We start from the raw sequence: 22,270 nt of genomic DNA on the forward strand, positions 1-22,270 counted from the left end.
ATACATAACCCCAGGCAGCCACTCAACTCTCCCTAACTCATCTCAGCTATTATAATCATAGCATTCTTTCTGCCAATTTGAATACAATTCACCATTTGTTATTCTGTTTACTCCAGCCTGTATTGTGTGTTTACTATGTGGCAAACACTGTTCTAGGTGCAGTGAAGAGAGGAAAAAACCTTGCTCTCATAGAGCTCACAGTCTAGAACTTGACAGGAGGGTGACAATTACCAAGGGAAAAAGTAGATGTGGAGACAGAGGCATCAGTAAATGACAGGGGGAGCAATAGAGCAGGGGAGAAGGAGAGGGAGTGGAGGGAAGGGTGTGTTAGGTGGGATGGTCAGAAGGTCTGACAGCCTTGAATAGGAAAGCCCTGCAGTCTTTGGAAAGAGTATATTTTAGAAGAAGGCTTAACAAGCAAGAAAGCCCCAAGAAGGGAGCATGACTGGCTTGTTCAAGGCTCACAAAGATGGCTAGTGTAGCTGGAGTAGAATGAAAGAGGGAAAGAGAAGAAGGAGGTGAGGGGAGAGCTGAAGGCAGCACAAGTCATGTAAGGCCTCATAGGCTATTTTAAGAACTTTGGCTTTAATTCTGAGAAGAGAAGTGATTAGAGTGTTTTTTAGCAGAGAAATGATGTAAGCTGACTTAAGTTTAAACAGTGACCCTCAGACTGGAATGGAGCAGGGAGAGATGGAGGGAATGCTTTTCTAATACTTCAGGTGAAAGATGAGGTGTTATGTACTAGGGCAACAGGCAGGAGGAGTGGGGAGAAGTGGTTGAATTTGGGATATATTTTGAAAATAGAGCTGATAGATTTTGTTGGCAGATTCCATGTAGGACAGGAGCAAAAGAGAGGAGTCAGAGTTAAAGGTTGGGATCAGCTGAGAGGAGAGAGAAGGTGTGAATAGTCATCGAGGAGAGTGGGGGAGAGAGTGACTAAGGGTAACTGAGTAGGATTGACAGGCGGCAGAGTAGGATGAGAGAAAAGAGAAGTGTCAGAGATGACTGTTGGGGTGGCAAGGAGAATAATGAGGGTTAGAGTTTTATTAACTGAGATGGGGAAGACTGTGGTGAGCAGGTTTGAGAGAATAATCAGAAGGTCAGTTATGAATATGTGAAGTTCAGTTTGTCTATTTGCTATCCAAGGTATTGAGTAATCAAGTAGATATATCAGTCTGGGGCTCAGTACAGGCTTTGGCCAGGGATGCATAATTTGGGGTGCTCTGTGTGTAGATGTCATTTAACTGACTCTGGATGAGGCCACCAAAAGAGGGAGTGTCTATGGGAAAACTGAAGCGATCCAAGGACTAGGCATGCTAACTTTTAGGGGTCAGGAAGGTGAGGAGGAGCCAGGAGGAGGGTGGGGAAGAGTGGGGAAACGGGCCCAGGTAAGTAGGAGGGAGCCTGGAGAATGCAGTGTCTTGGAAGCCAAGTGAAACAATTATTTTCAGATGGAGGAAATGATAAGCTCCAAAATGTGGTTGATTAAATAAGATGAGGAACTGAACGATAGCTTCGGTAATGTGGTGGTAGCTGATGACTTGATAAAACATTTTCAGGGGAGTGGTGGGGAGGAGGTGTGACTGGAGTTGACTCAGTAGATGATGGGCAGGCCAAGTGGTACTTCAAGGACCCTTTCTATGAAGGGAAGAAGTGAAGTAGCTGGAAGAAGAAGTGGGATCAAGAGAGGCCTTTTTTAAGGATATGAAATAAATGGTAGCATTTTTGTTTCATTGGTGGAAAAAAAATCAGAAGAGGAAGGAAAATCAATGGTTCAAGAGCAGCCTAGGTGGAGAGCTGGCCCTCAGGAAGAACATTATAGTTGAGGGAAAGGAAGGGCTTTTGGATAAAGGAGCAGAAAGTAGTGTGGATATGGTGCTGGGAGCTGGATGTGGAATGAAAGTTCTCTTTAATTGCTTCTATTTTTTCAGTGAAATCTGAGTCATAGTTAAGCAAAGATGGGAAAGGAGATGATGGAGATTGAGGAGAGAGATGTAAAATAATCATCTAGGTGAGTGGGAGGAGTAATTAAGGTAACAGTATGATTGCCAGGCAGCATTTAAGGGTCCTCTTAAGGATCATGATCAAGTATCATGTATGTATGTTCTTTTGTCCTTCTGCAGCCACATTCAAGCATGGGATCTGCTGTGTGTGTGTGTGTGTGTGTGTGTGTGTGTGTGTGTGTGTATGCACACACACATATACATATATACCGGCAGGAATGTGGCTTAGTCAAGTATGAATGGTAACAACTAGACAAAGGCGAACAAACTGAGAATGCTTACAGGGGAATGAATAAGATAATTTTAAAGATTTCTTATGAAATTTTGGCTGAATGAGGACACATATGAACATTGTGAAAAGGTGAGCAGACTCTAGGTGTCAGGTTGAAGGTTATTAGAGTTGGATCAGGGCAAGGGAGTAAATGGTGGTTGAAGGGTTGGATGCTTGAAGGTAAGATCCTGGAGGAAGGCTACATTATTGGAAATGACAAGGCCTAGAGTATGAACATGGAAGCAAGTAGATAAGATAGAGAAAAGGAAAAGTCACTGGCAGAGAAGTTAGGAACCTGGAAGACTGGAGTTTTGAAAAAATTAACTTTGTGTGTGTTGGATGGAGAAAGTGGTAATGAACTAGAAGTTAAGGTTATCAAGGGATGGTATCTAGAAGATACATACAGGCTGATGGCAGCTGGAGGTTCATGAAAAAAAAAGGAAAAAAGGAGGAAATCCAGTTTGGAAGAGCAGTGAGGGGCAAGGAGCACAAGTACAGCTTCACTGGGCTCAGTAATTAACTGGCATGTGTTGGGTAAATATCTATCACTTGAGTACATTTCAGGGCAGCAGTAACTTAAGGTTTCATTTAGAGCAAAAATGTTAAGGGGAATGTTCAGAGAAAAGATTTAGGTTACAGAGATGTTGCTAATACCTGTATTCATGTGCTTTATAGGACTTAGTATAAGAATTCAGGAAACAGAAGGTGATCAGAGACAGAGTCATTCAAGGGTTTTGTATTTGGAGGGATGAAGATTGACCTGGTGCCTAGCACAAGCAGGGATAAAGGGTAGTCCATATGGTCCCAATCAGACAGTGATGGTGAGACTGGGGGGATCATCTGGAGGAAGATATAGGGGTGGGGGAGTCTAATCGGGAGCCCATGGAGTTCTGGAATCTTATCTTGATTTCTGCTATTGGAGGTCAAAAAGGGAAGATCTTGATCCAAATATATTCAATACAGCTCTTCAGTATTCACTATAACCAAACCTGGGGGATGTGTGAGATATGAGACATAGATGCCATTCCTGCTTAGTCATTTTCCTGCTTGGTTATTTTCTTTGTGCCATTAAAAATCATCTGGCCCTTTTGCAGTAGCTGAGCCTTCACACGCTCATGGTCTAGCATTCTCTTTTTTTGCTGTGCAAAAAAACTCTAACAGTCTTTTTCCTCCTTTCTATATAGATGTTTTCCCATCCTTGCTTGCCCGCATAGATTTCTCTCTTCTCTCTTTTCTTGTGTGTGTGCATGCTTGCATGTGTATGTCTGTGTGTCTGTTTTGATGATTGTGAAGAAGTAACCCAAATCCTGTGACCTCTAGTCTTTTCAAGGTCTTCTCTGTTCTGGAATAAGGAGCAGTAGTAAAAAAATGAAACCTTAATTTTAGATGGTAACTTCTTCAAATTCTTAGAAATATAGGAAATAAATGTGTAGAAGAGAACTTGGCAGTCGAGTATTAAGAAGTGGTGTCCATTGAGGTGGGCATGATCAGCAGCTACACATTTGTTGATGAACCTGCATGTGTATGACTGTTAACTTGATGTGGGTGACTGGTTTCAGTCCCATACCCAGTTTCTTTTCAGCCTGTTCCCTCAAAAATCAAAAGTATTCAGGGTAAGAGGAAAGAGTCCAAAATGTAGATGAACAAAAGAGCTCATAAGGGCACATCTTAGAGCAGGTACTCCCTGGCATCCCCAAAGCCCCTGCCCCCAGCATCCCCATCCCCAGCAACAACAAGAAAAGCTATCAATAAAAAGAAGACGATTCTTTGTGCAGAGTGGAGTGAGCAGTGGGGACCGTCTGAAATGAAGCCCAGCACCTTAGTCGGTATGTGAAGTCATTGCTGGAGTGAGCGATTGCTGCTCTTGTAAAAGAGGTTTATTATAGAATTTATGAGCAATATTTCCTTTGAGGAATGAGGGAAGACAGCAATAGTGCCCATGGGAGGCACAGGAGGGAAGTTGGGAGAGAAAGAAGCAATTTATCAATGAGTTGAGAATGTGTTTTCTTATCTAAAGCAACTACCAGAAGTTTATCAAGAGATTTGTTATTCAAGTTCCCTTGGAATTACTAGTTTGGACATCAAATTAGTGATTGTCTCTACAGCTCCTTTTAACAACTCCATTTAGTGAGATTTTTATGTCTCTAAAGAAGACACGAGATTCTTATTAACCATTTGCATACACAGATAACAATTTAGCAATATGCTGTAAGGAATGCAAGTCTCACAAACTGGGATCTTGAAACACAGAAAAATTAGGGGGTTTACAAAGAAAGGTTCACTTAGCATACCAATGTAAATATGGTTAAAATTAAATTTAGGGGTAAGGGAGAATACCACTGACTTACATGATGTATAAAGTAGAAATTAAGCTTCAGTGTTATTTAATGAAAAGAGCACTTGGTTGGAAAGAAGATGATCCAGATTGCACATAATAGGTATCCAGTTAGTATTTATTAAGTGGATAATTTAATGAACATTGGGCCAATCACTTAAATCATTCTGTCCCTTAAACCAGTCACTTAAATTACCCATTTTTGAAGTTGGAAATAACAATACCTATGATATCAAGTAGTATTTGTTGCATGCCTACTAATGCTCATCACTGTGCTGCATACTTTATATATATAATCTTCACAACATATTTCTGTAACTCTAAGGGAGACTACTCGGAGCTCAAATGACACATGAGAAAACCCGCTGTATTGTGCATACTCACTCAGGAGACCAAATTATACCTCTGACAGTGACAGCTAGATAGAATTTAATTAGCAAAAAGTTGGGCTGGTCACCATTAATGATTTCATTCAAACTAGAGTAGCTGGATGGACAAATTCTGGACAAGTACTAGCAAGTTTATTCCTGCCAACTTAACGAAAATTGTCATTATTTCTTTCAGACAATTTGTAATCCTTTGAGAAACAAACTTCTAATACTTAGAAAGATTGTAGTTGTACTTCCTTGAGCATCTATTCTGCTTTGTAGATCAAAAGACCCAAGTTATATGTGTGTATATATGTATATATATACACACATATAACTTGGGTCTTATATATATATATATATAGGGATATATATATATATATATATATAAGATGGAAGGGCCAATCTCTTAAGAAAGTATTTCTTCTACTTAGAGAAAGAGACTCTTTTTTGGACCCTTGAGAATACATCTGTATGCTTCAGTTTGAGAAATACTGCAGTAAAATTTGAGTGTTTTCCCTTAAGTGATCCCTTGGAATCAGTCAACACAGTCATAAACATGACCAAGAAGAAGAAATTGCTAAATGATATTTAATTAAAAGTTATTATCCAGATGATCCAGAATATACTTCTCTTATTTTTCTTAGATTGGTGCTAAAAGGAAAATCTCAAATTTAAAAATTCTCAGATAATTCTGAGATCCTACAGAACACACCCAGTGATTCCAGGCTGAGAAAAGTCACCTTAGAGTAAATGCTTCTCTTAGGGTCCAATTTCTGCTTACATATGTTAATGTTAATAACCAGTTTTAGCTTCAGAGTGAACTTTTTCTGATTTTATTTCCTAAAGCTGGAGATGGACATATTTGTACCTGACTTGTCATGCACCAGCTACATTTACTGACAAAATGAAGAATAACTGAATGTATTCAGCAAACTGCTGTTTATCTCCCTACAGTACATGTATTTATTAGCTCATCCATTATAGGGACAGTACTGAAGTATCCTTTGTCGTGTGGTAAGGCACTGCATTAGGTGTAGGGGTTACAAAGCTGAAGTGGAGTGGATTCTTGACATGAGAGGCCTTGTGGGGAAGATATATGGAAAACACAGAATAAATTGTGAAGAAAACCAAATTTTGTCATTGCTCAGAGAATACAGTGGCTAAGCCAGCTTGTGTGGCTCAGACAAACCTGATATTGAACCTGATTTGAAGGAATCCTTTTATAAGGATGCAAAGTAGAGTAATACTGTATTTTTTGGAATACTCCTCTAAGCCAGCTTTTGCTGTTTGACGTTTTCCTCCTCCCTCTCCCCATATCTCCTCAGAGTCCAGCATGCAATTTCACTTATTTTTAATTAAAATCATAAAAAATTGAGCGATTAGATGTCATTGTAATGCTCTAGTAATGCCACTAAACTTTTGTATGGGTACCTCGAAAGGGAGCTCTGGCCCTGAGCATGATGTTTGGCATGTAGTAAGTGTTTCAATATGTGAATAATTGATATTCAGTTATTATTATTTATTGAATCCTAGCTTTCTCTAGTCTATATTAGCTGTACCATGTTTTTAACTGAGTTTAATATGTTGTCCAAAACTGCTTCCTCCCTTGTGCTTCATTAGAAGTAGAAGGTCAGGGCACATACTAGAATGTGGGGTGGAAAACAAAGCAAAGTGAACAGAACATCAAAAGACTCACAGACACTGAGAAGTGACGAGTGTTTACCAAGGGGGAGGGGTTGGGGTGAGTGCGTGTGGAGCGTGAGGGCGATAAAGGGGCACAAAATCGCAATCATAATATAAAATAGTCACGGGTATGAAAGTACAGCATAGAGAATACAGTCAGTAGTTCTGTAACATCTTTCTATGTTGACAGTAACTACTCTAAGTTGGGATGAGGATTTGATAGTGTATATAACTGTCAAATCACTATTTGTATACTTGAAACCAATATAATATTGTATATCAACTATACTTCAATAAAAGAACATACCAAAAAAAAAGAGTGAGCTGTGGAATTTTTTTAGATTCTCTTCTCCTTTTTCGCTTCCCTCACTTGTAGATACTTCCGGTCTTCCCCTCTCTCACCTCAATCTCTTGCTTGGCCCTTAGAGGCACATCCACTTCGGGCTTCCCCATAGGGGGCTCTTGTTTCATTAAAAAGTAAGTTTGCTGGTTGATTCTGATAACACTCCTTCTCCTACCTGCCAATCTTAGTAAATTCTATGTTAGACAGAGAAGATCTAGGTTTTTTAATGCCCTCTTTTAAGATGAGTTGACTAAAATATTAAATGAATCAGTGATAAATATACAAAGACAAGACTTAGCCTTAGATATTTTCTTTAAAATCTTTTGGAAATTATACTCTCATTACTTGTCCTCTGATCTAAGAAGCAAAATTTAATACTATAAGAAATTTAAAGGGTTAACCAATCTAATTCCTTTCCTCCATTTTTGCCTTAAATTAAATTTAGCTACCTTGGCATGGATACGATTCTGTAACATTGTAGAATACATTATAGAATTCCTTTCTAACTTTGACACATTTGGGCATTAAATATCCAGAACCTAAAGGAAATCATTTTTCTCTTTAATTAATGACTTATTATCAAAGGCTGAGATATTTTGTATTCCACAGAATTCCAAATAGAGTTAATGAGATATTGAAGTCTAAAGAAAGTGAAATAGGATTATAATGCAGGGTCCATAGATTTTTTAATTGTAGGGGTTAAGAGTACAGTTTCTGAGCTAGAAGCCCCAGGTAGTTCATAACTCATAATGTTCAATTCAGAGTTAAATGAGGTGATGCAATTAAAAGCTTAGAACTGAGCCTGACACCTAAGAGTAAACTCTAATGAGTGTTAGCTATTATTTAAATAATTTGCTGCTGACTTTTAAATTTAATATTTAAATCTCTTTAAACCATGACTATTATAAGTAGCTCTAATAATTTTCTTTCCTTGAGCTTCATGTAATGGTTTGCTTTAGCACATGTTAAGTCAAATACTAAAGAAATAACTTATCGTTTCTAATCAAAATTAACCAAAGGAATGAGACCATGTGAAAATGACATTTAAATTAATATTTCCCATAGTAAATAACAGCTCTTTGAATTATTGACAAGAGTGGCTACTGATAGGCCAGGTTCCCATCTGCTTTCTAAGTTTCATTAGAATTCAAAACACTTTTAAAATAATTTCTGCATAAATTAATAATTTCCCTAGTCCAGGTAAACATATGTCAGACAAAAAAGTATTCAATTCAACACATATTTAACCAAATTTCAATGATAGAAAACAGAAGGAGAGTTCGGAATATATGAATTTAGTACCCCTTGCATCTAACGAGAAGATCGCAATATGTTGTGCTTATATACTACTTTATAAACTTTAAATAGCATAAGATGCATTATTTTATATTTTCTTTAAAATGACCATTTGAAGTAGGCAGAGTGGGAAATTCTCTCTTTTTACTAATGAAGAAACTTTAAATTACATTGTCAGTAATGGAGAGACAGAATAGGAACTCAGATTTTCTGTTGTCTAATGTGTTGTGTTCCCCACTGTACCACATTCCTCAGAACCCCAAATGTAGACATGGTTTAAAGTAACTTAGCCAGTATTCTCAAAATGAAGAATTCTTAGTTGTACCATTGTCACTCCTCTTATTTGCTCACAACAGTCATATAAAGTAGAAATTCTTAAGTTCAGAAACTTCAAAGAAGTTCACCATGAAAACCATCCCTTTCTTAGAATGACCTTTGTGAGCATCAGGTTTTTACTTTTTAGTCTGAAAGCACATCTAGTTTCCCCAATGTGCCCTCATGTATCTTGCTTAAACTTCCTTAGTTTTTTGCACTCCAGAATATGTGTGCACATACACTCACACATTCACACACAAACACACACACATGCATTACACGTGTGCATGTGTATGTATGAGAAGTTTCACCAAAAAAACTCCCACTCTATTTTGCTTTATTTTACTTCATGTTTTGAAATACGTTGATTGCCAATCCATTAAGTGGATGTTATGACCTACTTATGCATTATGACCCACAGTTTGAAACACTGGTTTAGAGCTTAATTGCTTTAGCTTACGCATGAATTCAGAAATCAGATACATTCAAGTTGGAATTTTTGCTCTTCTTTTTAGTGGTTAGGATCTTCAAAGCAAACTACTTCTGATAATTTTAGTGTCCTTTTCTGAAAATATAATAATGATATCTATGTCATTAAGTTTCTTATTCTTTCATTCATCAAGCATTCATTTCTTAACACCCACAACCTCATCATCCCTCTTGATCTTGATAAGATGTGGAAGAGTTTTTGTAACTCTTTCTTGTCCCAGACCTACTTACCATCATATTGAATATCATTCTCAATATTTAGGGGATTATATAATAGAAGCATTTGATAGGGCTAGACAGGGGAAAATGACCAGTGGCCAGAAATGGACTGCCAGCCAGGGGCACTAGATGGACCTCCACTGTGGATGAAATGGAGATCCAGAAGTGGACTATACATAATGATACCTTCAAAGCATTCTTATTCTAAGCCTTTTTCATGTGAAATAATCAATGAGCCCCCAAATTCCAAGCCTCAGTATAAATATTTTTAAACTGATGAATGTTTAGAAACTCATCATTTGGGAATTAAAAAGAAAGCCTCAAAGATTTGAGAATAACTCACTAAAAAAAGAAGTTTCCTCTTGGGTCACCCATAGTTTGATTTACTTTATTAAATCAGAAACCTTTGGACACAAGCCAAGGACATGGTAAAATGAGTTAGATTGTGTCTGACAAAAATGGGCAGTGTTTGCTTTTTTCCACCCATCTTCAAAAAAACTAAATAAATCCTTAATTCCTTCACAGTAAGTACTCAGTTTAGAGCAGCTACTATGGAAGAGGTGGGAAGGTGCAGATAGATTTTGGATGGGTGTAGGGAGTGGGAATTGGGTTAAGAATATGTAAATAGGTCACTTCTGTGTTGCAATTTTTTTCCTCTCTATTTTATGGATGATTCATCTTGCCAATGTCACTTATGCTAATGGAAGAGGGAAACTGTAAATAATGTTTCATAATTATTTGTATCTCTATATGTGTCCATGTAGTTCCTCTTAAAAAGAGCTCCTCATTTCAGGTATTTCTGATGGAGAAACCCCATTCAAAGAGGGGGTATGGTGGAGATTGGGGGCCGAGTTTCTTTTCTCTATTATTGCCCTTTGATATGCTCTCCATCACTTTCTTCTAATGTTTTTCAAGAATGCATATATTTTAATTGCCTCCTTCTAAGTAGTTATATTTTGATATAATTAAGGAAGTTACATAAATCAGTTGTTGTTTTCTGATATGCATAAGACAGACTGGAGCATCCTTAACATGTAAGCTTTGCAAAGTAGAGTAGCCAGATATTTGAAAAAAAAATCACAGACAAGTATATGCTAGTGCAGGGGTGATTTTCAGTTGTTCAATAACAAATATTTTGGGACTCTTTGGGGACAAGTGTCACATGTTCTTTGCTTCTCCCTTAGAATCTAGCACTTAGACCTGAGTACCTGGTGGGCATTTAGCAAATGCTTGTTGATTAACAGATAAGTTTGTATTGATTATGGATTTGTACTAAGATGCAAAACACTTCAGTGGATTTTGATGCAAACATTGAACCTTCATATATGTTTAGCTATGTCTTCTTGAAGTTGTTCCTTAACTTTTCCAGGTGAATTATTCTGTATCTTTTCTGTATGTCCCAGAAATGTAACTAATGCTGGAAGGGCTCTATAAAAATTTTTATTGACTATCTGTTTTACCTGGGGTTTCATCTGCTAGTTTTACATGATCATAAAAAAGCAGTCAGTGGGCAAAATAGCCCATAAAATCAGCAAGAGAAATGGCAAATAGAGCTTATTGTAAACAAAATGTTACAATATTGCTGTATAAAAATTTAATAATAGTGCTAAAGAAAAAGATAATTCTGCCCTTTAAGGTTGATTAATGTGCACTCAGTTGTTTCAAATTAGCATTAAGACCTTATTTTTTAACAAGTTGGTACATTTAGCCATTTTAGTGATATCATATTGAATCCAAAAGTTGTAGAATCAAAGGTGATACTTTGCCTGGGATTCACAGGTGTACAAGCCCAGTCAGTATCTTGACCACATTAAGGGCTCAATGAATATTTGATGATTGTTTCAAAAGAGCCAACTTCATACTAATGTATGAACATGAGTTTACACACAGCCAACATTAAGGGCTCACCGACAGCAGCCTGCTTTGGTTGGTCACAGTCCATGTGTGGTGACCACAGGACAGCCCCAAGACTCCCAGTGCAGGAGGACATGGTCCTAGGCTGTCACACTAGCGTCCCAGACAAGAGCAGCAAGAACGCTTAAAGGAGGTGCGGGTGGAGCTGCCCGGTTTGAGCAGGAAGCGCTGGGGGCTCCAGTGTCGGGATCCCACTGCCGTGCTGTGGAGCTCACAGTCGGTCCCCACAGAAGAAGGATGCAGGTCCCAGCAGCTCCTGGGGCCTGTCCAGTTATCACAACCGACGCATACCAGCAGGTCCAACGACACTGGAGGCCTGGGAAGCCCCTGCAGCTACTGTGGTTCCTGCCATGGTGGGTGGCCCTTCTTTTGTGGGTCCCGCTGGCTTTGGCCCCGCTGATCAGAGTCACCTGGATAGTCCAGAGGTTTGAGAAGCCATATGCCTTTGTTCAGCAGCTGTGCCCCCCACCGGGGCCTGTGTCCTGCTTCACCCCCATGTGCTAGAGCATATTCTGCTCACCTAATGACCCAGTGGCCCCCTCACCAGGCCTCCCTGGTCCCCTCTCTGACTGGCATCCTGAACCACCTATGATTCTGCCACCAGTGGCTCAGGCCCCAGGGACCCCCACCCTGGGTTCCATGGCTGCTCTGAGGTCTTCCCTGCATAGCCAGCAAGACCCTGAGCTGGGTTTAGGGCTGGGCTTGGGCCTAACAGAGAAGGAAGAGGCAGTGGTGGCCACAGCAGCCCAGCTGGAGGAGGCTAGAGCACTGTGGCTGTGGGGGCTGGAGGTGCCCCAACTGGCCCTGCAGTCACTGGGCCTGGCCTCCTGCCTGAGCCCTTTGCCTGAGCCTCCACCCCTCCTGCTGGAAGTGGTGTGTGAAGCCTACTGCCCCCTGCATGTTCCTGAGTTCATGTCACTGCATTCACTGTCCCAGCCCCCTTACCTGGGCTCATGGGCACTTGACATCCTAGAGCTCCTGGGTGAGGACAAGAAGAAAAGAAAGCCAGAGAAATTAAATGCTGCATTCTCTCAGCAGCTGGGAGTAGCTGGGAGGACCCCAGCCTGCTCAAGTGAGATGCAGATGACTCCCAGATCTGTAGGGACCCAGATCATGTGGTGAATAGTGACATCTTGGCAGCACCTTCAGCCACTTCCCATCCTTCCTGAAGGCTAAGGTGATCTGGGACAAGCATACAGGCAAGAGCAAAGGTTTGTCAGCTTTAGGGACCCCAGTGGCTCTGTTTGCACTATGTATGAGGTGAATGGTAACCATATGGGTTCACACAAGAGCATGTGGAAAGGCCAGATGTAGATGTAGTGTGCAGTAAGTAGCAGAAGAAAAAGAAGTTGGGCCTGAGATAGGGTCTGTAGCCAGGCACCCCTCCCAGCTGTCTGGGCTCTGGCTTCTCCTCACAGTTCTTTGGAAACATCACAACCATCCCCTACCCATCCTCCCTAAATCCAGTTTCAATAAAGTTCCAAAAAAATAAAAAGCTAAAGCAATGATTGTCATCTAACCAGTGCTCATAATTCTTTATCATCATCATTGTCATTTTTCATTGTCATCATTATCATTATTATTTTTCGATGTAACCGTTGGAGAACAGAGGGGTTAAATGATTTGCACTAAGTGATGCAAAAGAAGAGAGGAATAGAAGACTGTGTTACTTGTGGCGGATACTCAATTTATTCTGTTTCCTAGATACTAGTAAAAGACAACTCATTGAATTATGTAATTTTCCTAAATTAAAGGTTGGTAGAAAGAAGCAGAGCAGTGTATGCTATTACTAGGATCACAGCAAGAACCAGAGTGCCTTTCTTATCATTCTCAGCACCATGTTATTATTCCTCCAGCTGACCACACTGTCTTACAAAAAAAGAAGGGCAGAAAGAAAAAGAAAAAAAGATCAGTCAGTTGCATACAAAAGAGAAATATTTAACTTTGTAACAACCTTAAAGGAAAGATCTCTGACCTTCTAACTCTATGCCAGGTACTCTTCCAGTATCTCACCTAAATTCTTTTTACAGCATATTCATCTATTTTCCTCCAAATTTGCTTCAATAGAGTTACAACACCAATGGATTTTATCCTCAAGCATACTGGGAATATTCACTGCTTAGCCTGTTTTTCAAGTTTAATTCTTATATTTTCCTCTAAAATTCTTTATTTTGATTTTAAATCATTGAAAATTTTCTTCTAAGTTCTTTCTCAGGTGATGGTCAGTATGTTGAATCACTGCATAGCTAATTAGAAGCAGCAACCATATTAATCAAAGTATAAATGTTGTCTATAAATCCTATGAGGTGGGGATACTAAAGGAGAGTAGCATTTGTAATGCTGCTGCTTTGAGATACAGAAGGGCTGAAAATTTTTACCATAAAGTTTTGGAGGCACAACATATATATAGACACACTCTAATGTACTGTGGTTCTGACATCATTAAGAGTGAAACTAAACCAGACAAAAGCAAAACCAAGTAAGAAGAGAACAGAGGACTTACGTTACTGGATTGTGATGGATACTCAGTGTATTCTGTGTTTCCTAGACACTAGTGAAAGAGAAACTCATTGAATTATGTAATTTTCCTAAAAAAAAAGTTTACTAACCTTTTTTTCTATTGTTGAACTAAAAAATAGTTGATCAGGAGAACCCATATAAAATAGACATAGGGACATAATTACTGTTCAATGGACATTTCTTATATCCACATTATGTAAAACTCAAATGTGTAGTTATATTTCATAATCCAGTGAAGCAATTTCTGTAGGGAATAAGGATAACATGCTCCAGGTACATTGCTTCCTGGTGATCTAACTGAATATGTATCCTGATAGTCACTTATAGAATGAGTAGTTATTGTTCTATTAAATGTGAATTGTCTCAGAAGACTTTGGCCAGAACCTAGCAGGTTGATAATGAGTGTTCTAATAAATGCAGAAACTCACACCATTTTATGTTTTGATATGAAAAAGATCTATGTGCCTCAAACACTGTATGTGTGGGAGGCACTTGTGGGTAAGTAAATAGAACCTGTCCTGTATGTTGCACCCAGACAGAGAAGGTGTGACCAGTTCTGCATATTTACCTCCTTCATACCTCCTTCTTCACTTAACAAAGTGAAAAATACCTAATCAAACCAACTTTGAAGTGTGGCCCAGGATTACTAATTCATTCACTATGGTAAGCTAAAGGAGCATTAGTGTGGCTTCTGTGGGAAATTTGATTCTTAGAAACATGATGTGAGGGACGCACCAGAATAAATTAACTGCAAAGTATATTCTCAAGGAAGCAGCTGTGTAGTACATTGAATGGGATTAGTTATCTTTCCACGTTAAAGATGAGTAACTTGTGTCAGCTCATATTCACATTCTTCTTTAAGTCCAGCTGATGCTGAGTTGCTTTTTGAGATAACACTTACCCAATGTTTTCAATTGCTAAGTATTCTATTTTTGGTTAGAAATTCTAAAACCAAAACGTGAGTGTAAAGAAAGTTGATTGTCTTCTATTTCCTACACCTAAAGGATGTATACAAATTCAATAACATGAAAGCAAACCCAACTTGACTACATTTTAAAATAAGGCTGATTAAGAATTTACATAATTTATAACTAGAATCTCACCCATCGTCTGTGTCTTTATAACCACTCTAGGTTCATTAGTATTTATATTACAGAAATCTTGAAGACATATGTATATCCTGAATTCTATTTATAGGTTGTATATAGTCTGGCCTCTGAACTATTCCCTCATATATTCTTGATGACTTTTTCAATAAAATGCAACTATAGTGCAGTGATTTATAGTGAGGATGTGCCTCCAAAAAGGGTACTTTTTCCTTATAAAATTCTTTTAACTTAGAGCCTCAGCCTTATAATTAATTAAGAATAAAGCAATTACTGGGGAAATGTTCAATCCTGTTCTGTGGATTTAAATGTTACCTGTTTGTGTTTTGTGAAAATGAGGTGGGCTACGTTTTGATTTCATGAAGACAACACTCTGTGGAATAAACTAAGATAAACAGTGAGGCATCAGAGTCCTCCTTAAGATCATTTCTTCTGAAACTGTTTAATTTAAACATATATGCAAATTTCATAGGTTTTTAGATTGTGTCAGCTTTTTTCTATCTGAGATAGTGTCTTGTTACCTTTGTTAATTTTTTAAGGGTTTTTTAAATTTATTGAAATAAATTTATTGTATTATTTATTGAAATAAGGTCTTGTCTACATCAAATTCAGTTTTCAGCTGAGCAAATGCTAAACAGTGAAAGGAGAAATATCTTCCAGAAGACAGATTAAGAAGAGTATTTGTAAATCCTCTTAACTCTGAAGAGTTGGTCACTCATAGAATTGAAGAGAATTTACATCTTTTAAAAAATATTAATTCTCAAACCGTCCCATTTTAAATTTGTAGAAAGCTTTAATCAGAATGACACTTGAGATAATTTAAAAACCAGATCATTATTAAGTCATAAAATTTTGAAAATTAGTTAATAAGGCTTGACTCTTTATTGAAAATGTAAACAAGATTCCTTGAAGACTTATCCTACATGCTGCCTTATTACAGAATTTTAAAGATAAGTGAAGACCGTATTTAAGATACTGTACCTTAGAGAAATTGACCATTGGATAGCCATTTATCCTGTTTACATTTCCTTAAAGATAAAATTGTCAACTATCTGAAAATTGGCATTCAGTGATATTGCTGGTAAATATTTAACAACTTGCTAGGATGGGGGAAATGAGGGGGTGTCAGGAATCCCTGATATATATTATTTTCTGATTTACATAGTAAAATATTTCTGTGAGATGACAGGAGGTCATGATACTGGGAAATATGAAATTAAGCAAGTGGAGGAGAAATTACTGGCAAATACTGAGAAGATGGTTTCTTGTCTTCCTTCTCCTCCTCCTCTTCAGCTAATTACATATCAGAAGCCATAGGCTTAGTCCAGGAAGATCTGATCTCTGTGGGATGGTTAAGGGCTCCAGAGAACTTAACGTGGGAAATCCTCCATGTTCCCTCAACTGGCAATTTCAATTTACAGGTTAAACTTTCTTTTTATGTTAAATAAATGTTAACATCAGATAAAATAATTTCTAAAAAGTAAAAGGGATCCAATGGAAAAATTCTTGTGTGTTTTAAAAGTCACCAAAAAGGAACTGTTTTTTAAAACTGAAAGAGAAAGAATTGTAGAATTGTAGAAAAGCAAATAAAAGCATTCCACACTCCTCCAGTCTTGGAAAGGAACTTCATAAAGAAGGCATCAACACAGAAAGTCACACATAGAGAGATTTTGTTATTTGATTAAGCCAATGGTTTGCTCCTCAAGTTAGAACTTACTCAATTATATGTCATTGGATTGTACAAAGAAGATAACAATTCCTGTGAAGAGTAAGTCCTTTTATTCCATGGGCAAGCCTCAAGTACCTTGAAAAACATGTCCAAACCAAATATCTCTATTCGCTTTTGGACAAAAATAGATAGATAGATATAAAATTAAAAAACTTTAGGGACAATTCAGTCTTTTTCTTTCAAATATATTAGTTTTGATTATTACAAATTAAATCTTTACCAAAACATTCCTCATATGCTCTTTATCTTTTTTATCTTTTTTATTTACATATCATTGATACACAATTTTATATTAGTTAAACGTATACAACACAGAGGCTTAATAGTTACCCATATTATTTAAATCCTCACCCCCACTAGTGCAGTTACTATCTGTCAACATAGAAAGACGTTATAGAATCATTCACTATATTCTCCATGCTGTACTGCTTATCTCCATGACCAACGTATATTATGCTTGAGAATTTTTGTGCCCCTTTGTCCCCCTTACCCCTCCCACCCCAACACTTCCCCCATGGTAACCACCAGTCACTTCTCAGTGTGTGTGAGTTTACTGATATTTTATTCATTTTGTTTTGTTTTTATATTCTATAAATAAGTGAAATCATATTGTATTTGTCTTTCTCTACCTGACTTATTTCACTGAGCACAATACCCTCTATGTCTATCCACGTTGTTGCATGTAGTTCCTTTTATGGCTGAATAATATTCCATTGGGTTTATGTACCACACCTTTATCCACTCATCTATTGATGGACATTTAGGTTACCTCCATATCTTGACTATTATAAATAATGTAGCAGTAAACACAGTGGTGCCTATGCTCTTTAGATTCATTCATTCATTGGCCATATTTATCAAGTAGATAGTATGTGTCAGGCTATGGGCTGAGTGCTAGGTAAACCACTGGACTCTAGAGTGTCAAAGATCCTTCCAAGCTCTCAGGTTCTGAAACCTCAGATGGGGACAGAGGTAGGAATCAAGGAAAAGGAAGGGCAACTTCTAACAGTAAATATCTTAAAGTGTGAAATTCTTTGAATACTAGTTTTCTATGTCTTCTAGACAATTCTTAATGATTGGAATATTTGATTTTTACTGAAATAATGATCCATTCTCAAAAAACACATATGTAATAGCATGTGAAGCAGAGTAAAATAATTCTTTGTGTAAACAACTTAGGAAAACCAATAGAGTGGTTAGGAAAACCAATAAAATGGTTTAGGAAAATGATGAAGAATATATAGAGTACAAAGATATCGGGAAAGTTAAAGGCTCTTAGATATCATCAGGTTTAATTATCTTCTTAAAAATTCCTACCCTGTAGTCCCACTGCTTTCCCTAAATTGTTAGAATAAGTTTAGTTTCTGTGAAGTAGATTACTGTTAGAATAAGTTTAGTTTCTGTGAAGTAGATTACATCTGTTTAAGTACTTCCTGTTACCAAAGAGACTGAATGTTGATTAATTAGGTTAGGAAAGAGCTTCAAATGTGATGTTTTCCTAAGTATCGCTAAGAGAATGAAAAATAATTTTTATTTGTGAAATTATTTGTATATAGTGACACAGTTAATATTATTTGTATAATGGTAGAATTCAGGATTCATGAAACTCCATCTTTTTCAAGTATTCATTATATTTTTGATTCATTTGTTAAATTTTCTAGGAATATAATCATACATTTCAAAAGTGCTTTAATTCCTATCATTTTATTCCAGTAAACATACAGAAACTGTGATGTGCATATTGACAGTATAGCTATATTGGCTACTTAAAGTTAAATGTTGGTGAGAAACCAGGAATATGTTTTGCAAAGAAGAAAAACAAATACTATGTCCTTTTTGATTCAGATATAAAAGCTTGAGTATTTTCCTTAAGAAATTCATTATGTATAAGGTGTACAATGACCACAAACAGGAAATTTGCCATACAGCAATTTCTATTTCATTCTCCTTGTATGTATGGCAACATCTACTTTCAAACTTTATGTCAGTGTAAGTAGGTATCATAGTTGGTGAAATTTTCAATGAGTTTTTTTCAATGCTTTGGTGAATAATATTTCAGTAATTTAGATAGATGAAAGCCAAATATTCCAATACTATCAGCTAAATATTTGAAAAAAAATGCAAGGAATATTAATGACATAGTACTAAACATCTTTTAAGTACTATGCTGTCATTGCAAAACTGTGTTATTTTGGAAATTGCCAGGGCTTTTTAATCACTTTTTATAAAAAGGATGTTTCTCTCGAATTGCTAAAAAGCAATATTTATTTAAAGCCCCCTGTGTTCTAGAAATAGAACACAATTTTATTTCTTGATGGCACAATAAATGATGCATTGCTCTTTTTTTTTTCTCACCCGAAAATATTTAGATGGTTCTTAGTTTAAAAAATAAAGTTTGTTGAAATGGAGTTGCAAGATCCACATTTCTAATGAATATGCACCTCTTTGCCTCTCTGAATCAAAAACATGGCAAATTAGTTTCTGTGAACTTCATAGCATCAAGCTAATGCAAAAAGAAAGAGAACAATAAAGAGAGGCAAGTTTATTCTCTGGGTTATTTACTTGCCTGAGGTTATCCTCCCTCTTCTGAGCCTTGTTTTTGCTTCCCTTTTCAGAATGGACTCAATGCCCTCCATCTGGCTGCTAAAGAGGGCCACGTGGGGCTGGTCCAGGAGCTGCTGGGAAGGGGGTCCACTGTGGATTCTGCCACTAAGGTAATGTTCATGCTGGTGGAATTTATTTCCTTGGGAAAGAGGGAACGATTCAGAGCTGCTTTTCCCTGGCTATACATTTCAGATGTTCCCAGGAACACCAAGAATCTTAATGCAGAACTGAAATTGGAACCCTTTAGATTAAACTTTGCAGGGTTTGAATTCTTTCATTTAGAGATTTATCAGGCAAGAGACTGAAGAATTCTGTGTACCTAGTTTCTAGTGTTTTATCTTTTTTCCTTTGATTCATATAGAGTCCTGATTAATTTAATCCTTTAGACAATAGTACTTATTTTCCTAAGATTAATCCATTTTTGAAAATAAATTGATATAGTAAGCTCCTCAATGGAAATGAATAATTGTCATGCTTTAATTAAATTGTTAACATCTTTTAATGTGTTCATTTAACTTGGTAAGAAAATATACAGAATCCTTTATACTCTAATAGAAAAGAGATTTTGGATCATGAATTGAATTATTAGGGTAAAATTAGATTTTGTCACTATAATGTGTGCTTGTAAACAAATTGGACTCATTTCAAGAAGTGTAAACAAGAAGCTTGGCATACTAGAAACTGTTGCTTCCTTGTTAATATTGCTAAAATATATTTGAAGCTTGTCTCTGGGGGGTCATTTCAGAATCAACAGACATTTTAAAAAATGAGATCAGTAGTGGCAAATCTTTATCTTCAGAAGATAAAATTTTTATTTGGAGAAAAAGCAGTAATCAATCAACATCACGCCTGCTGACCAGGCTGGAGTGAGTGCCGTAACAATGTTGTGGGACATACAGAGGCAGCAAGCCCTCAGCCTCCAGCTGGGGCATTAGGTTAATCAGGCATAGACAAAAAGAATGCTGGAATTAGGAATATGGCCAGTTAACCTGGATTTCCAACACCTCATGCTTAATTACCGAAATCTACACTGGTCCTGCTTATGTTATAGTATGGAGCAAATCTAGTGGAAATTTAAAATAAAAAACAAAATTCTCTGGCAATTCCAAAGAAGCCAAAATAGAAGTTCACTGTATGCAGTGAATTCCTTACTTTGAACATAAAGAAAGAATAAACATTTTTATTAACATTTCTCTGGACAATATCAAATAAATGTTAAACAACTATTTAAAGAACAGTAGTTTGAATGTCTATCAAATTATTTGCTTCCCCTGGGTTGCCCATATTAATGTAATATATTCATTAAACCAGCCACTTCTTGGTTGCTTGTTTATTTTATTAGCATTTTCTTTTTTCCTTTCCTTTTAACTCTACTAACATTTTAAAATATAGATTCATTCTTAATCATAGATTACAATTACAGAATTTTAGATCTAGAAAAAATCTCATTTAAAGCTCCTTTAAAGGGGAGGCAACTGAGCTCTCAAAATACTATGTGAGTGGCTAAGGGCCCAACAGTGACCTGGTAGCAAAAAGAGAACTAGTGTTGCCATAAAAAACCTTGCCATTTACAACAATGTGGATGGATATACAGGGTATCATGCTAAGTTCAATAAGTCAAATAGAGAAAGACAAATGCCATAGATTTCATTTATATGTGGAATCTAAAAAACAAAACAAACAATATATTGACACATAAATACTGACAACATGCTGTTGATTACCATAGGGAAGGGAGGTGGGGAATGGGTTAAATAGATGAAAAGGATAAAGAGGTAAAAACTTAAAATTATGAAACAAATTAGTCATAAGAATAGAAATATAATAAAGATAATACAGCCAATAATATTGTAATATCTTGATAAGTTAGTGGGGGGTAATAACTGTATTTACTGTGGTGGACAATTAGTAATGTACGTAATTATTGAGTCACTAAGCTGTATATCTGAAACCAAGATAATGTTGTGTATCAACTATATTCCAATAAAAATTCTTATAAAAAAGAGAACCAGTGTTCAAAATTTATGGCTCTGAATCTACAGATTTTTTTTCATTTTTCTTTCCATTATTTGTTTTAATCAAGCAGGCATTCTTTAAACTCAGCCTGTATTTTCTTTTCGTGACAGGGTTAAATTAATTTTCATTTGTGTTTGGTACTATGAATGGTAAATTTTGATGTAGCAAGTGGTAGAAATCATTGATAACATTGTAGTTCATATAACATGTATTATTTCTTTCCTCCAAATACTTAAACAGCCATGAGCTCTAGTGGCTGGAAATACAACTGTGAGTTCAGTCAGTTTCTCTACCATTTAAAAATCCTAGGTTGTTCACCAAGGTGAAATAAACTCAATGGTTCAGTACACTTTTTTTTAAGTTAACTTTACTTAGGGATAAAACTTTAGTTGTTGATTAAATTGCATGCATGGTGATACTGATACACATACACCTGCAAACACATCCCAAATTATTTGATTTAATAAGAACTAGCCTGTGTTCTTCACACTGTACTAGAATTGTGAAAGACACACTATAAGGGATGGTCAATATTTTGACCTTAAAAAATTATCTCAAGGTGGGCTATTATCTTGATAGAATGACAAATTTTAAACACTTAAAATAGCAAAATTGAAAATGCATGTACATTTTTATTTCTACAAAATTTCGAAACCTCTAACATTTTCTACTTTTGTTTCTCTAAAACAGAAGGGAAATACTGCTCTTCACATTGCATCATTGGCTGGACAAGCAGAAGTTGTCAAAGTTCTTGTTAAAGAAGGAGCCAATATTAATGCACAGTCTCAGGTATTACATTCAGATTTTCCTAATGTAAATGAACTTAAATTAGACCAGCTTTGTCAAATTGATTTAATGGATCTAGCCAGCTGTTGGGTAGATAAATTTGCTATGAATACTTCTGTTATTTATTTCAGCCAAATTATTTTATTAACTCATGGTATTTCTTATTTTTTGATGTTTCATGATCTCCTTCTTAATATAACTGAAAATTTGACAAGTGCAGTCTATCATTGACTTCAAGTACATTAAAAAAGAATATAACATTTTTTTTTC

The 22,270-nt window shown here is 36.7% G+C and overlaps 1 protein-coding gene and 1 pseudogene across 24 annotated transcripts in view; both read left to right on the top strand.

The window, feature by feature from the left end:
- ANK2 (ankyrin 2) overlaps positions 1-22,270 on the top strand; it is a 323,577-nt gene that overhangs the window by 138,873 nt on the left and 162,434 nt on the right. For all 24 annotated transcript variants that reach the window (XM_036920818.2, XM_036920824.2, XM_057502564.1 and 21 more), the window contains exons 3-4: positions 19,210-19,308; positions 21,905-22,003. In XM_036920818.2, the coding sequence (XP_036776713.2) occupies positions 19,210-19,308; positions 21,905-22,003 (198 nt within the window). The remainder of the gene's footprint in view (positions 1-19,209; positions 19,309-21,904; positions 22,004-22,270) is intronic.
- LOC118930103 (RNA-binding protein 42-like) lies at positions 1,314-12,603 on the top strand (annotated as a pseudogene).

This window comes from Manis pentadactyla, chromosome 5, assembly GCF_030020395.1.
Source record: "Manis pentadactyla isolate mManPen7 chromosome 5, mManPen7.hap1, whole genome shotgun sequence".
Lineage (NCBI taxonomy): Eukaryota > Metazoa > Chordata > Mammalia > Pholidota > Manidae > Manis > Manis pentadactyla.